This window comes from Geotrypetes seraphini, chromosome 1, assembly GCF_902459505.1.
Source record: "Geotrypetes seraphini chromosome 1, aGeoSer1.1, whole genome shotgun sequence".
Classification (NCBI taxonomy): Eukaryota; Metazoa; Chordata; class Amphibia; order Gymnophiona; family Dermophiidae; genus Geotrypetes; species Geotrypetes seraphini.
Window position 1 is genome coordinate 470,753,543 of NC_047084.1, and position 14,517 is coordinate 470,768,059.

Sequence of the window (14,517 nt, forward strand, 5' to 3'; positions counted from 1 at the left end):
CTCCCCTAAGCTGTCTCTTTTCCAAGTTGACGAGCCCTAACCTTTTTAGGCTTTCCTGAACTTTCCTACAAGTAGTGAGGAAGAGAAGGTTCATGCCCTTAGGAAAGTTGAGTAGTTGCAGCAGTCCTTGTCAAATTCTCATGGATTTTTGTTTTAAAAAATGAAAATTCAGAGAAAATAATTTTTTCTCATCAAATCTTGCTGAGTACTTTCATGTGGTTACCTCATTATATAACATCTTTACTAAGGGCTCCTTTTACTAAGTTGCGGTAGCATTTTTAGCGCACACTGGAGATTAGTGCGCACTAACCCCCCACGCTACGCGGGAAAACTAATGTGCTAAAACCGCTAGCGCAGCTTAGTAAAAGGAACCCTAAATATTAGCAAGGTGACCATTTCAATTGAAGTATGACAGAAAGGAAAAAGAAAAATTAGTATTGACCACATCCAGTATAAAATGGTGCCTGTCCTTAGCTGAACCAATAGAGCACCTTGAGTTCTGAGGGTAATTGTGCTACTGCTCACCACACCTGGACATACAGCAGCATTAGAAAAGGTGCAGAAAAGGGCAATCAAAATTATAAAGAGGTGGAAAAACTCCCCTATAAGGAAAAGCTGAAGTGGTTAGGACTTTGCTGCTTAAGAAAGATACAGCTGAGAAGAGATATATTAGAAGCCTATAAAATTATGAGTGGCATAGGACAAGTAAAAGGAAATCATCTTTTGTGCACCAGAAAACTGGGGGCATCAGGACTCACTTTAGGATGGAAAAATAGAGGTTGAGAGCAGATAAAAGGCAAATGACCCATCCAGTCTGCTCACCTGCAGCATCCACTATCTCCTACTCTCCCTAAAAGATCCCACGTGCCTATCCTACACTTTCTTGAATTCAGAGTCTTTGTATCCACCACCTCAACCAGGAGACTATTCCACCCTTTCTGTAAAAAAAGTATTTCCTTAGATTGCTCCTGAACCTACCACCTCTTAACTTCAACCTATGTCCGCTCATTCCGGAGCTTTTCTCCCTGAGTGCTGACTGGCCAGATGCCATTCTGGATAAGAAAACTGAGCTGTTGAATAGGCCTTAAACCTTACCCCCTCACTGGGGGATATCATCACATAAACTGTCACTTATTCAAGAGGACTGGTCTCTAGGCATTCTCTTCCACCAGTAAAGGCATGCTAAAGGGTCACGTCACAGGGCCTTTTGTGTGGACCTTTATGTGGTCCAAGGGCAGATTGCACTAGTTCGAGTGAGCCTGTTGAATTTTGATTTTTGATACCCTTCTACTGTGATGTGGACCAATATTGGTTTCACCCATCTGGTAGCATCATTTCTGGGTGGAAGGAGAGGAGGGAAACATAAAACGTGTTGTTGTTTTTTTGACACATTTAAGAAACCGTGTTTGTAACATCGATTAAACCCCCTTTCAGGCAGTTTGCCCCAAAAGAGCATCCCTCTTTGAGAGCCACTTTAGAATCATAAGATAACCTTTGTTAGTATTGGGTGAGTGTAATTTTTGAGTATTAGAATGTGTCAGGGTTATGAGGAAAAGAGTGAAAGAAGTATGGTAACTACTATGGGACAGGGGAGATATAGGGGATCATATAGGATTAGAAGGGAGAGAAATTCATGTTCATAAAAGGTTATTGTGGCTATAAAGGCTGATAGAGAGGGATTGTGGCTATAAAGGCTGATAGAGAGGGGTGTTTAATGCTAGATCTATTAAGCAGAAAGGCATATTGACAGTGGAACTCATGTAGAGAATCATTTGACTTTTAAACTATTATGGAGCATGGGTTGATGGAAGAAGAAGGTGTGAGTATGTCTGAGATATGTTCAGATGGCTACCAGGCCTTTTATGAGGCTCAGGTAGGTATGAGGGAGGGTGATATGGCTTTGTTGCTTAGGCAATCGTTCGGGTTAGGTTTAGTTAAGATACAGCAGATAGTAAGCATGGAGTGTGTGTTAACAGTTCACAGAGGACTGGAGAGGTTTTAATAATGCATGTTTCACCCAAGCAAGATCTTAATGGACGGACAGAAGTGTTGGACCTTTTGACCAAGATTAATTTAGGATTTAAATCATTGTGGATATTGAGTGATTTTAATTTACATATTGATGAATTACCCCTCCCCCTTTTTATGAAGCTGCATTAGTATTTTTAATGCCGACCATCACAGTAAAAGTTCCGACACTCATAGGAATTTTATAAGTGTTGGAACTTTTACCGCCACAGACGGCGATAAAAAATGCTAATGCAGCTTCATAAAAATGGGGGTTAATTTTTCTAAAAGTTGAATCTTTTCTGGAGATATTGGAAATACTAGATTTACACCATTCTACAGGTCATATACTAGATATAGTAATTGGTATCCAGACAATTGCAGGGATTTTGTAAGATCTCCTATAGAGAGACCATTGTTTGATCTGTTTTGGATTAGTACTGGTATGTAAGAGGATACCTGTTACTAAACATAAAAGGGAAATGTTAAAATGGAAAGATGCTTTGTAGATATGTTGAAATTTCAGGAGGGTTTTTTTTTGTTTAAAAAAAAAAAAGGGTATTGTGGGTGGGGGAGGAAAATGTATTTTGAGGATTTAAATTACTTAATTATAATATTGTAATCACATCATATGTCTTATTGTTTTAATAATTGGGAGGAGGATGGGAGAAAATGATTGTTTTATGTATTACTTGTGTAGTTAATAGTGTGTTTTATGCAGTATTTTATGTTCAATTAATTGTATTGCACTGTCAAAGTTTGAAAATCAATAAAGATTTAAAAAAAAGAAATTTCAGGAGGTTTTTGAGCATCAGCTCAGGAGGGCTCTTTTAAAGGATATGGGCCACGATTCACTAAACTCACCGATCGAATCGTTGGCCAATTCTCTGGCTGATTTTTGCCGAGCAACCGATACACAACCAAGTTTACATGCAAATGATCTGATCGGACGCACACCCTACAGCGATCCGATGGAGAGTGTAAGAGTGATCGAAACACATGCGCAGAGTATTCTTGTTGGTTCTTGATGCAATGTACGCATACGCTTGTTCTTTCCGCTTTACTACGTAGTTAGTGGGCATGGTTTATTCACGCACATCATTGGCAGGCATCAAATGCGTCAGGTGAGGGGTAGGTGCAGTCTGCTAGTGCTGGCCTTACCAGTTGGTAATTTTTAAAAAGGAAAGATTTGTGACCACCGCAGTGCCTTATATTTTTGTGTAGGCAGACTACGGCCATGTATCGAACAGAACTTCAACAAGCTTTAAACCTGCGCTTTTAACACACGTGCTCGCAATGCGCATGATACAGAATATAAAACACAAATGAGTTCTTGTGCATATCTAAAGTTATGTTATAGTTTTATAGTTTTAGTTATTTTTAATAGTTGTTTTATGCGGCATTGTAACCTCGATACTGATATTTCAGGGCAGAAGAGTCGGCAAAGATAGTGAGTGACTGGTCCTCAGCAGTCACTTTTTTTCGGATCAGCAAACCCGATCGGTATTTCTTCTTCTGCTTTGTGATTCGATCACTTCCTACTTTTACATGGCATTTCCCCTCAATAGCATTCTCGGATCGGAAATTGGGTGGATGCTCAGAAAAGCACATTGGATAGCAGTTTTGTGAAACGATCACAAAACCAGTCAAACTGGTTTAGCGATGATTATTACAGGATCGGTGAGTTTAGTGAATCAGTCCCATGGATTTAGAGGGTGTAGCTTATATTTGGGAACTAAAAGCGCAAGCCAGTTTACATGAGGTAGCCCCTTCAAGAGAGATTAGGACAAAAGTGACAGCAGGGGGGGGGTTAAACCATCATCTTTGGCACTGCTACTCAAGAGACTGAAAAGATGATGAAAGTGAAGAAGGATAGAAACAAGAGGTTTTTGGTTTGCAGCGAACTGTAAAAAATCAAAGAAGAAAAGCAAGCTTTTCTTAGCTAAGATGTTTGTAGTACTCAATTCTTACAGAGTATTAATTAATAGCCTCTTAGGAATAGAGAAAAGAAATATGAGGGAGATAAATATGCCCAGCAGTGAAAGCCTAGGTAGGTTGTTGGTGGGGGTTGGGGGTGGGGGGTCTGCAGAAGATATTAGATCTGTAGAAGCTGATTAAAGTGGAGGATGTAGGGGAGATTATAGAAGAGATGTTTTAAGGGAAAAGGAACGAATGAGTTCACCCCAGTCTCAGTACCACAGGTACACCTTTTTTGAGAAAACTTAAATTGGGTTCACATGCTCTTGAAAACTATCCTTTATCTATAATGGAATACCTTGATGGAGATAGTTTGATGGTTCTCGTAGATATGATGAATTTCTCTCTGCAGGAGGGAGTAGTTCCACAAAGCTGGCAGAAGTCAGTTGTGAAACCAATTTTGTAAAGTGAAATTAAAGATTGTAAGTGCTATGCCAGTTATAGACCTGTGGCAAATCAAACCTGCCAGTTTCTCTAGTGGCCAGATCGGGAACCCTTTCCAGCAGGGCACCTAGCATCATCTACACCGCTCCCCCGTTCCAGCAGGGGACAGAACTACAGGAGGAGCAGCTCTGACGGTGCTCGGCACCAACTGCCAGTTTCACTAGTGGCCAGATCGGGAGCCCTTTCCAGCAGGGCACCTAGCATCATCTACACCCCTCCCCCGTTTCAGCAGGGGAGAGCCGACAGAGGAGAGCTGCAGTCCGACGCTCAGACCAACGGTCGGTTCGGGAGCCCGTTCCAGCAGGGTACCCGACACCATCTTCACTCCTCCCCCATTCCAAAGGGTCTACCTCTGAGGATCTCGCATCATGTGCGGCAGCGGTGGAGATTACCTTGCCAGAGATGTCGCCTGTTCTTGGAGGAAACTCGGGACCCAGATGATAGCCATCGGAACTGGGGTTGACGGCAGTTAAAGAATAGAATGGGAATGGTGGTTGAAGTGAATTGGGGTGGAGATGGAGGTGGGTATGGAGAGGGATAAGGATATGCTGTATTCCGGAAAGGCATTTAAGATCTGGTGTTAAATGATCATAATAATAATCTTGATGCTTTTTTGGAGTGTGTTTTTGTTTCTCTCTATGCTTATTTTTATCTCTTATTTGTTTACTTTAATTATTATTTTAATTCTATCTTTAAATTATTTATTCATTACTTGTTGGAATATTTCATTTCTATCTCTATCTCTGTCTTTTTATCTTTATTTTTCATACTGTTTCTTCAGGTACTTTAGTTAGATTGTGAGCCTTTGGGACAGTTAGGGAATTTCCAAGTACCTATCTTATTTATTTAGTTTTTATTTATTGTATCTTTAATGCATCATTTTTGTAAACCGCTTAGAAACCTCACGGTTATTAGCGGTATATAAGAATTAAATTAAGTTAAATTAAAGTTGCTTGATGAAATTATTTGTTCTCAAATTTCTGATTTTTTTTAAGATCATTACGGAAGGTAATCAGATTGTAGAAGATGAAATAGTACAGAACCAATACTAGTTGCTGCAGCAGCCTCTATAGTAAATTCTTTGGATAGGGAAGTAGAAGTGGTACTGGTGTTGTTAAGACCTTTTTACAGCTTTTGATTTGGTACTTAAGTTGAGATATGCTCAAGTGGATTTCCTCATTTCTGCATAATAGACAATTCAGAGTGGAGATGCAAAAAGTTTGCTCCTCTTGGAAAGATAGTATAGTTGGGGTTCCCCAGGGTTCAGCCTGCTTATCACTTCTAATCTATTCAATATTGTTTTGCAGCTAATGGGTAAGGTTATATGTAGATTTCAGTAGGAATGCCACATATAGGACAATGAAGTTTGGTTGGTCATTCCTTTGAGAATGGATGATGCACTCTTTTTAGGTAGAGTCTTCTAAGGTCTGGAAGAGATAATGGCAAGATGCTAGTGGTGGCAGTATACAAATATTTTAATAAAGCTAAAGATCACCTGTTTGATTTTTCCCAAAAGTCAAAGAATAAGGACACTTCATGAAGTTCCTCCATAGCGCATTTAAAAGATATCTGAAAAATATTTGACACTTAAATTATCACCTATGTTCAGTACTTATATCCTGCCATATCCTTGGCAAAGTGGGTTCAAGACGGGTACTAACTATACATCTATTGCTAGATCTTATCTATTGGAACTGGAATAAAAGCTCAATATTTCACATCATAAACCTACAGTTAAAATGTATAGAATGTAAACTGGTGAAAGTTTTCTCTGTTCTATCAGAAATGTACATTTAGATTAGCAATGTTGGACCATATGGTTAAATTTGAGCATGTTTCTCCTTTATTGAAAGCGCTCCATTGGTTGCCAGTTCATTTCAGAATTAAATTCAAATGCACCAGTATAATTTTTTAAATAATACATGGGATCTTTATACCACTGATAACTGTTTCTCTGAATTCTTTGTGACCTGCAACTTCAAGACTGTCCCAAATGTTTGCACATTTTTTTCCCCTCTTGTCAAGGGTGTTAAAACCATGGGATATATCTCTTGATCCTTTAAATATATTTTTGTGACTATTTGGAATGCTTTTCCTTATAAAATTAGATCTTTTGATCTAAAGAGGACTTGAGCTAATTTCACCATAATAATTCTTCTTGTAATTTTACTTAACTTTTGTTAAGTAAGGATTTATTGTTTAATGATTAATATGCTTTGGTTAAATTTGCTTTCTGTACAAAGACTAAAGAGGACTGCGAAAAATTGCAAAGGGATTTGAACAAACTAGGGGAATGGGCGATGAGATGGCAGATGAAGTTCAACGTTGAGAAATGTAAAGTATTACATGTGGGAAGCAGAAACTCGAGGTACAGCTGTACAATCGGAGGGATATTATTGAATGAGAGTACCCAAGAAAGGGACTTGGGGGTAATGGTGGGCATGACAATGAAGCCGACGGCACAGTGCGCAGCGGCCGCTAAGAGAGCGAATAGAATGCTAGGTATAATCAAGAAGGGTGTTACAACCAGAACGAAAGAAGTTATCCTGCCGCTATATCGGGCGATGGTGCGCCCGCATCTGGAGTACTGCGTCCAATATTGGTTGCAGTACCTTAAGAAGGATATGGCGTTACTCGAGAGGGCTCAGAGGAGAGCAACACGTCTGATAAAAGATATGGAAAACCTTTCATACGCTGAGAGATTGGAGAAGCTGGATCTCTTTTCCCTGGAGAAGAGGAGACTTAGAGGGGATATGATAGAGACTTACAAGATCATGAACGGCATAGAGAGAGTATAGAGGGACAGATTCTTCAAACTTTCGAAAAATAAAAGAACAAGAGGGCATTCGGAAAAGTTGAAAGGGGACAGATTCAAAATGAATGCTAGCAAATTTTTCTTTACCCAACATATGGTGGACACCTGGAATGCGCTTTCAGAGGACATAATGGGGCAGAGTACGGTACTGGGGTTTAAGAAAGGATTGGACAATTTCCTGCTGGAAAAGAGGATAGAGGGGTATAGATAGAGGATTACTTCACAGGTCCTGGACCTGTTGGGCCGCCGCATGAGCAGACTGCTGGGCACAATGGACCTCAGGTCTGACCCAGCGGAGGCATTGCTTGTGTTCTTATGTTCTTATTATGATGAGCAAATAGATTTGATTTCTTCTATGTTCTATTATTGTCCTTTTATAATATAATGTAAACCGAATCGAGCCCCAATTTTTGGGGATGACTCTGTATATAAACTTAAGGATTGGATTGGATCTCTGTGTAGTCCATTCAAAATCAACTTCATGTACAGTATCTAACTAAAATCTACTGTACAGTTTTTTCAAATGCTCCACAGAAGTAGAGAAAATTCACCCATTGAGCAACAATACAGACAATAGCTCATAGATCTAGAAGTTAATATCAGATTCTTTGTAATATTATTTAAAAAGATTAGAAACAATCAGCATAAAGGGATGAGAAGAAGAATACAATAGGATAGCAACCCATTATACATTTTACAAAAAAAATAAGTAAACTCTACTCACGAAATATTCGAATTGGGGCAGTGAGAAATTGCAGCTCCACGCTCTCTGAAGATAGCCAGCTCTTCATCACTGAGATAGCAGCCATGGGCCATCACTGTCTGTAGGGTACATAGCACTTAATAAGACTCAAATTACTGTTGACATTTATATTTTTCTTTGCCATGTCACTGCCAGGTACTCTAGTATAAGGGGACAGGGATGGGTAGACCTAGATGCTCTTGTCTGTTAGAAGGGGCTTGGAGGATTTTGCCTGCTTGTGGGCCTAGACCCAGAGGCTTTTGTTTGGTTTTAAGAAGTGCAGGGTTTTCAGAGTCCCTAAGGCTAGATGGTGGCTTTGGAAAATCAGGAGGGTATGTCAGGAAGGCCATGAAAGCCAGTATTCAAGTGTTGTGGTGGGGAAGTTCCTTTTGCTAATTGGCTCTTTTACAGTAATAACACCTTTGTATAACTATTTGTGAAATCTATATTGTTTCAAAGTACAGGTAAGTCAAAGAAGAGCTTCTAAAATAATTCAAAGCCTGCATTATAAGCCCTGGGGAAAAGGGGTGGGGGTGGGATTTACAGGAGAGAGAGGAATAGGATAAAGACATTCAAATAACTTACACGTATCATTCATGCACAAAAAGTGAACACTTTTCAGTGGCAAGAAAGTTATAGAATTAAATGGGGTAGTCTCAGGAGTGGTAAAAAGAAAATTTAATCATTGAGAGAGCAGCAGAAGCACATGCCTCTTCCTAAGGTGGTACAGGAAGAAGCACAGTAAGAGAATTCAGAAAAGCCTGGGATAAGTACAGAATATCCTTAGTTTTGAACATTCTGTGACACTGTCATAGGCAGGAATAATGGTCAGACTAGTTGGGTCAGATGGTCTTTATCTGCCATCACTTTTCTATCGTTCACAATTAGCTCTTCTGAGGCTTTTTTTCATTTCTCGATATTTTGTTCTGTCATTAAGGGGTCCGTTTACTAAGCTGTGATAAATGCTAGCATGTGTTTACCACAGCTTAAAATGGCTTACTGAGGGAGGTACTCGGGTGTCCTGCAATAATTTTTGGATCTTTGTGTGCAAACCACATGTTGCAAAATATTTTATTTTTTTAGGGCAGAAGGGTAAGTGCTCCCATGCTAACAGTTTTTAATAGCCTTCTGCTAATGGCCAAAATGGCACACTGCCATTAATTAAAAAATGAGAAAATAGTATCCATGGGGCTCATTTTCAAAAAAGATAGACATCTACAAGACAGCAGAAAAACTCGCACCTTGAACGTAATAATAGTCAAAATGTCCAAGTGGGAATTTTCAAAACTGACTTTCTAGATGTCTTTCTGGTCGTTTTGTCTCCAGTGCATCTAAATTTTAAGGGGGCATGTTAGATGCGTGTTTTGGGTGGGATTAGGGTGGGCTTAACACTTGGACATTTTATAATCAAACATTTTACAAAACGTCTAGTGAACAATTTGGACTTTTTGGGTTAGACCTGTTTTTAAATAAGGGCCAAAAAGGTCCCCAAACTGACCAAATGACCACTGAAAGGATAAAAATATAAGAACATAAGAACATAAGCAGTGCCTCCGCCGGGTCAGACCATAGGTCCATCCTGCCCAGCAGTCCGCTCCCGCGGCGGCCCAAACAGGTCACGACCTGTCCAAATCACCAGAAGGGGCCCCCATGCCACCTTGGTTTCCTATTGAGTCCTATCTTCCCATCAAAGTCCTAGCCCTCCGGTCTTGCACATGCACGACCTGGTCGGGTTTCTATACTTATTTTCTGGTTAGCTTTCTCAGTATCCCACGATCCCTTTATCCCTCAGGAATCCGTCCAGTCTCTGTTTGAATCCTTGTATCGTACTCTGCCCAATCACGTCCTCCGGTAGCGCATTCCAAGTGTCCACTACCCTTTGGGTGAAAAAAAACTTCCTTGCATTCGTTTTGAACCTATCTCCCTTCAGTTTCTCCGAATGCCCCCTCGTACCTGTTGTCCCCTTCAGCCTGAAGAATCTGTCCCTATCCACCCTCTCTATGCCCCTCATGATCTTGAAGGTCTCTATCATATCACCCCTGAGCCTCCTTTTTTCCAGAGAGAAGAGCCCCAGCCTATCCAACCTCTCGGCATATGGGCAGTGTTCCAGCCCTCTTACCAGTTTCGTTGCTCTCCTTTGGACTCTCTCGAGTACCGCCATGTCCTTCTTGAGGTACGGCGACCAATATTGAACGCAATATTCCAGATGCGGACGCACCATCGCTCGATACAGTGGCAAGATGACTTCCCTCGTCCTGGTTGTTATGCCCCTTTTTATGATGCCCAGCATCCTGTTTGCTTTTTTTGAGGCCGCTGCGCACTGTGCAGATGGCTTCAGTGATGCATCCACCAGCACTCCCAAGTCTCTCTCAAGACTGCTTTCTCCCAACAATGCCCCCCCCAATTTGTAGTTGAACAACGGGTTTTTTTTCCCTATATGCATGACCTTGCATTTTTCCACGTTAAAGCGCATTTGCCATTTGTTCGCCCAGTCTTCCAGCTTGTCTAGGTCCCTTTGCAGGTCCTCACACTCCTCCCTGGAGCTAACTCTGCCGCACAGTTTGGTATCGTCTGCAAATTTTATAACCTCGCACTTTGCCTCCTTTTCCAGGTCATTGATAAATATGTTGAAGAGTAACGGCCCCAGCACCGATCCCTGCGGCACACCGCTCGTGACTCCCCGCCAGTCAGAATATTGGCCCTTTACTCCGACCCTCTGCAGTCTACCCGACAACCAGTGCTCTATCCATCGGTGCACATCCCCTCCCACCCCGTGGTTCCACAGCTTCCTAAGCAGCCTTTCATGTGGCACCTTGTCGAAAGCCTTTTGAAAATCGAGGTAAATGATGTCGATGGGTTCCCCATTGTCCACCCGACTGCTTATTCCCTCAAAGAAGTACAGAAGGTTCGTTAAGCATGACCTTCCCTTACAGAATCCGTGCTGGCTTGTTCTCAGTAGGCCATTTCTCTCAATGTGCTCGCAAATGCCGTCCTTTATTATAGCTTCCACCATCTTCCCTATAATTGAAGTCAGGCTCACCGGCCTGTAGTTCCCGGGGTCACCCCTCGATCCCTTTTTGAAGATAGGTGTGACATTCGCCAATTTCCAGTCCTCTGGTACCTCTCCAGTTCTCAAGGATAGGTTACAAACATGCTGGATTGTGCCCGCTATTTCTTGTCTTAGCTCCTTCAGAACCCTCGGGTGGATCCCGTCCGGACCCGGTGATTTGCCGCATTTTAACCTGTCTATCTGTTTGAGGACATCCTCCTTACTTACCTCTATGTGCTCCAATTTCTCAGCCTGTTCCCCACTCATGAGCTCCTCTGAGTCCGGTATATTAGATGTGTCTTCTCTCGTGAAAACCGACGAGAAGAACGTGTTCAGCCTCTCAGCTACCTCTTTATCCTCTTTAATCACTCCCCTCCTATCCCCATCGTCCAGCGGCCCCACCTCCTCTCTCGCTGGTCGTTTCCCCTTTACGTAACTGAAGAATGCCTTGAAGTTTTTCGCCTCCCTGGCCAGCCCCTCTTCGTATTTCCCTTTTGCTTTTCTAACCTCTCGGTGGCATTCTTTTTGGCATTTCCTGTGCGCCTGGTGATTTTCCTCCGTTGGATCCTTTTTCCATCTCCGGAAGGATACTTTTTTGTCGTTTATTGCCCTCTTTACTTCTGCTGAGATCCAAATCGGGTCCTTTGACCGCTTGTTCTTGCAGCCTTTCCTGAAACTGGGGACGTACATTTTTTGTGCTTCCTGTAGGGTGTCCCTGAATAGGGTCCAGGCGCTTTCCACAGTCTCCATCCTAAAGATGTTTCTGAGCTTCCTCCCCACCATTTCCCTCATAGCAACATAGTTCCCCTTCTTGAAGTTGAGCGCAGTTGTTGCGGTCCTCCTTACTATGGGTGTCCCCCTTTCTAAAGTGAATCTGATCGCATTGTGGTCACTGTTGCCTAGTGGTCCTCCCACTTCTACCCCTCTTGCAGGCCCTCCTAATCCGTTCAGGATGAGGTCAAGAGTAGCACTCCCCCGCGTCGGTTCCCTGATCAGTTGCTCCATAAAGCAGTCCCTCACAGCTTCTACAAATCCTGTTTCCCTAGTGCAGTTGGAGTGACCCGTACTCCAGTCTATCCCCGGGTAGTTGAAGTCCCCCATCACTGTTACACTTCCAGTCCTGCACTCCTGTCTCAGTTCAGCTTCCAAGTCGTGTCCGACTCCTTCCGGCGCACCAGGTGGGCGATAATACAGCCCCAGTTTTATGTCTGCACCCTTGTTTCCCGGCAATTTGACCCATAGCGATTCCAGCCCTTCTGCCTTCGTTGCCATATCCATCCCGACCGAGTAGATAGAGTCTTTTATATATAGTGCTATGCCTCCCCCTTTCTTGTGGGTCCTGTCTCTCCTGTAGAGCTTGTACCCCGGTAGCGCCACATCCCATTGATTCTGCTCTGTCCACCATGTTTCTGTAATTCCAATTATATCTAGGTCTTCCCCCTTGGCCACGACCTCTAGTTCACCCATCTTGGCCATGAGGCTTCTTGCATTTGCGTATAAGCACCGCAGGTCCCGTTGTTTTTTCTCCACCTCTGCATTCACCTGGGCCGCCTCTCCTGTTCCCTGTACTTCTGCTTTGCCCTCAGCCTTTACCCTCGTTGCTTTCAGCTTCCCCACATTTCCGCCACCCCACTTCCCCGCTTTTCCTCTGGGTTTTCTTGCCCCCTCCTGGGCCCCTGCCTCTGTTCGATCCCCCTCACCTTGTGTAGCCCCTATGATACCCTCAGTTTTCGCCCTCGCGCCACCCAGTCCCCCTGTGTCTCCATGCCCTTTAGTCTCTTCCCAGCAAGCTCCCTTTACCTGTTGTTTCCCCCACCACTCCCCCAGTAGTCATTGAACCCTCCTACCTTCCAAAAATGTGAAAGAAACAGTATATATCAGCATGTATGACAGCTGTAGATGTTATGGCCAGTCATATTATAGCTACAAGCAGGTCTCTGGAGTAGCCTGGTGTACAGTGCAATGAACTGCAGAGAAGTTGACCCAGGCCCATATGCCACCCTAACTAGTACCCTTGTGGTAGAAAGTGTGAGACCACCAAAACCCCACTGTACTGCCATATAGGTGACACCTGCAGACATAAGGGCTACTGGGGTGATAGGTGAGTACAATAGGTTTTGGGGGGAGTTTTGGAGGGCTCACCATATATTGTACAGGGGTTATGGTGAGATGTGTACCTGGTACCCCTAATGTGAAGTTCACAGCAGTGCCTCCTAGGGTGTCCCACTGCTCAGCTGGCATGCCTGTGTGGGCAGTCCATTAAAAATGCTGGCCCCTCCTACATGCAAAATTGCATGTTTTGGACATTTTTAATTTGGATTTTTTTTTTTTTTTTCAATAATGGCAAAAAAAATTAGAGGCCTAGCTGAACAAAACCTTTAGCTGGGCCATTTTCAAAAACAAATTTAAAAAAATAAGACGTCTAGCAATGCCATTGTCGAAGGCTAAAACCCCTGTGCAGATGCATCAGATCTGCGTACCATGGTCTGCAAGGCCAAACTGGAGCCACCAGAATGACATGGCTTGGATGGGCCATGATCCATTGAATTACCCGGCCGATCATTGGCCAAGGAAGAAAGACATACAGGAGAATTTCCTGAGGCCACGGCTGCACCAGAGCATCGAGCCCCTCACTTCTGGACTCAAATCTTCGAATGAAGAAGCGATTCGCTTTCTTGTTTCTTACTATTGTCATGAGGTCAAAGCGAGGCCACCCCCAGTGCTCCACAATTGCTTGGAACACCTCCAGGTACAGGACCCACTCACGCAGATCCAACAAGCACTGAACCTTAGGCGTTTTTTCAGGTGACCTGTAGGTGAGTCCATAAACCAATCTGTCAGAGGTCAGGCAAATTCCAGCTTATAGCCCAACTGAATAATGTCCAAGACCCACTGGTCGGACATAATGCGCATCCAGGCAGGAAGAAAAGCTGAGAGCCAGCCCCCTATCTGAAGAGTGATATCCCTTTGCATGGCATCATTGTGCCTTTTTGGCAGAGGGCGTAGAATGGGAGGTGGAAGGCTGAGAATGTCTTTAGCCAGTATACCATCGTTGGGAGCCCTGTGAAAATCTCTGAGATGTGCCACTTGCATACGGTTGGGTTCAGCATGAGCTACAAAAATTAGAACAACCAGAAACTCTGGAGAGTCTGGGTCTGTTATCAGGCAGAGTCTTAGGGTGACGGTCCATCACAGAATCCATGAAATCATCCAGACCTTTGCCAAACAATAACTGCCCCTTAAAAGGCAGTCTAGCCAAAATAGCCTTGGAATTGGAATCACCAGCCCACTGTCTGATCCAGAGCATTCCGTGGGCAGAAATGCAGTATTCCGACACCTTTGCCAAAACTCGCATAAGATCATACAATGCATCAGCCATATAATCTGTCCCAGCCAAAAGAAGGTGAAGAGGGGGATCCACTGCCTCACTCTCCAGTGTACACAGTCGAGAGAGACAGTTGCGTGTGACAAGACATCGCCAAA

At 43.1% G+C, this 14,517-nt stretch overlaps 1 protein-coding gene across 2 annotated transcripts in view; it reads right to left on the reverse strand.

The window, feature by feature from the left end:
* Positions 1 to 14,517, reverse strand: part of GDA (guanine deaminase) — a 119,993-nt gene that overhangs the window by 27,376 nt on the left and 78,100 nt on the right. For both annotated transcript variants that reach the window (XM_033954750.1, XM_033954669.1), the window contains exon 9: positions 7,968 to 8,065. In XM_033954750.1, coding sequence (XP_033810641.1) covers positions 7,968 to 8,065 — 98 coding nt within the window. The remainder of the gene's footprint in view (positions 1 to 7,967; positions 8,066 to 14,517) is intronic.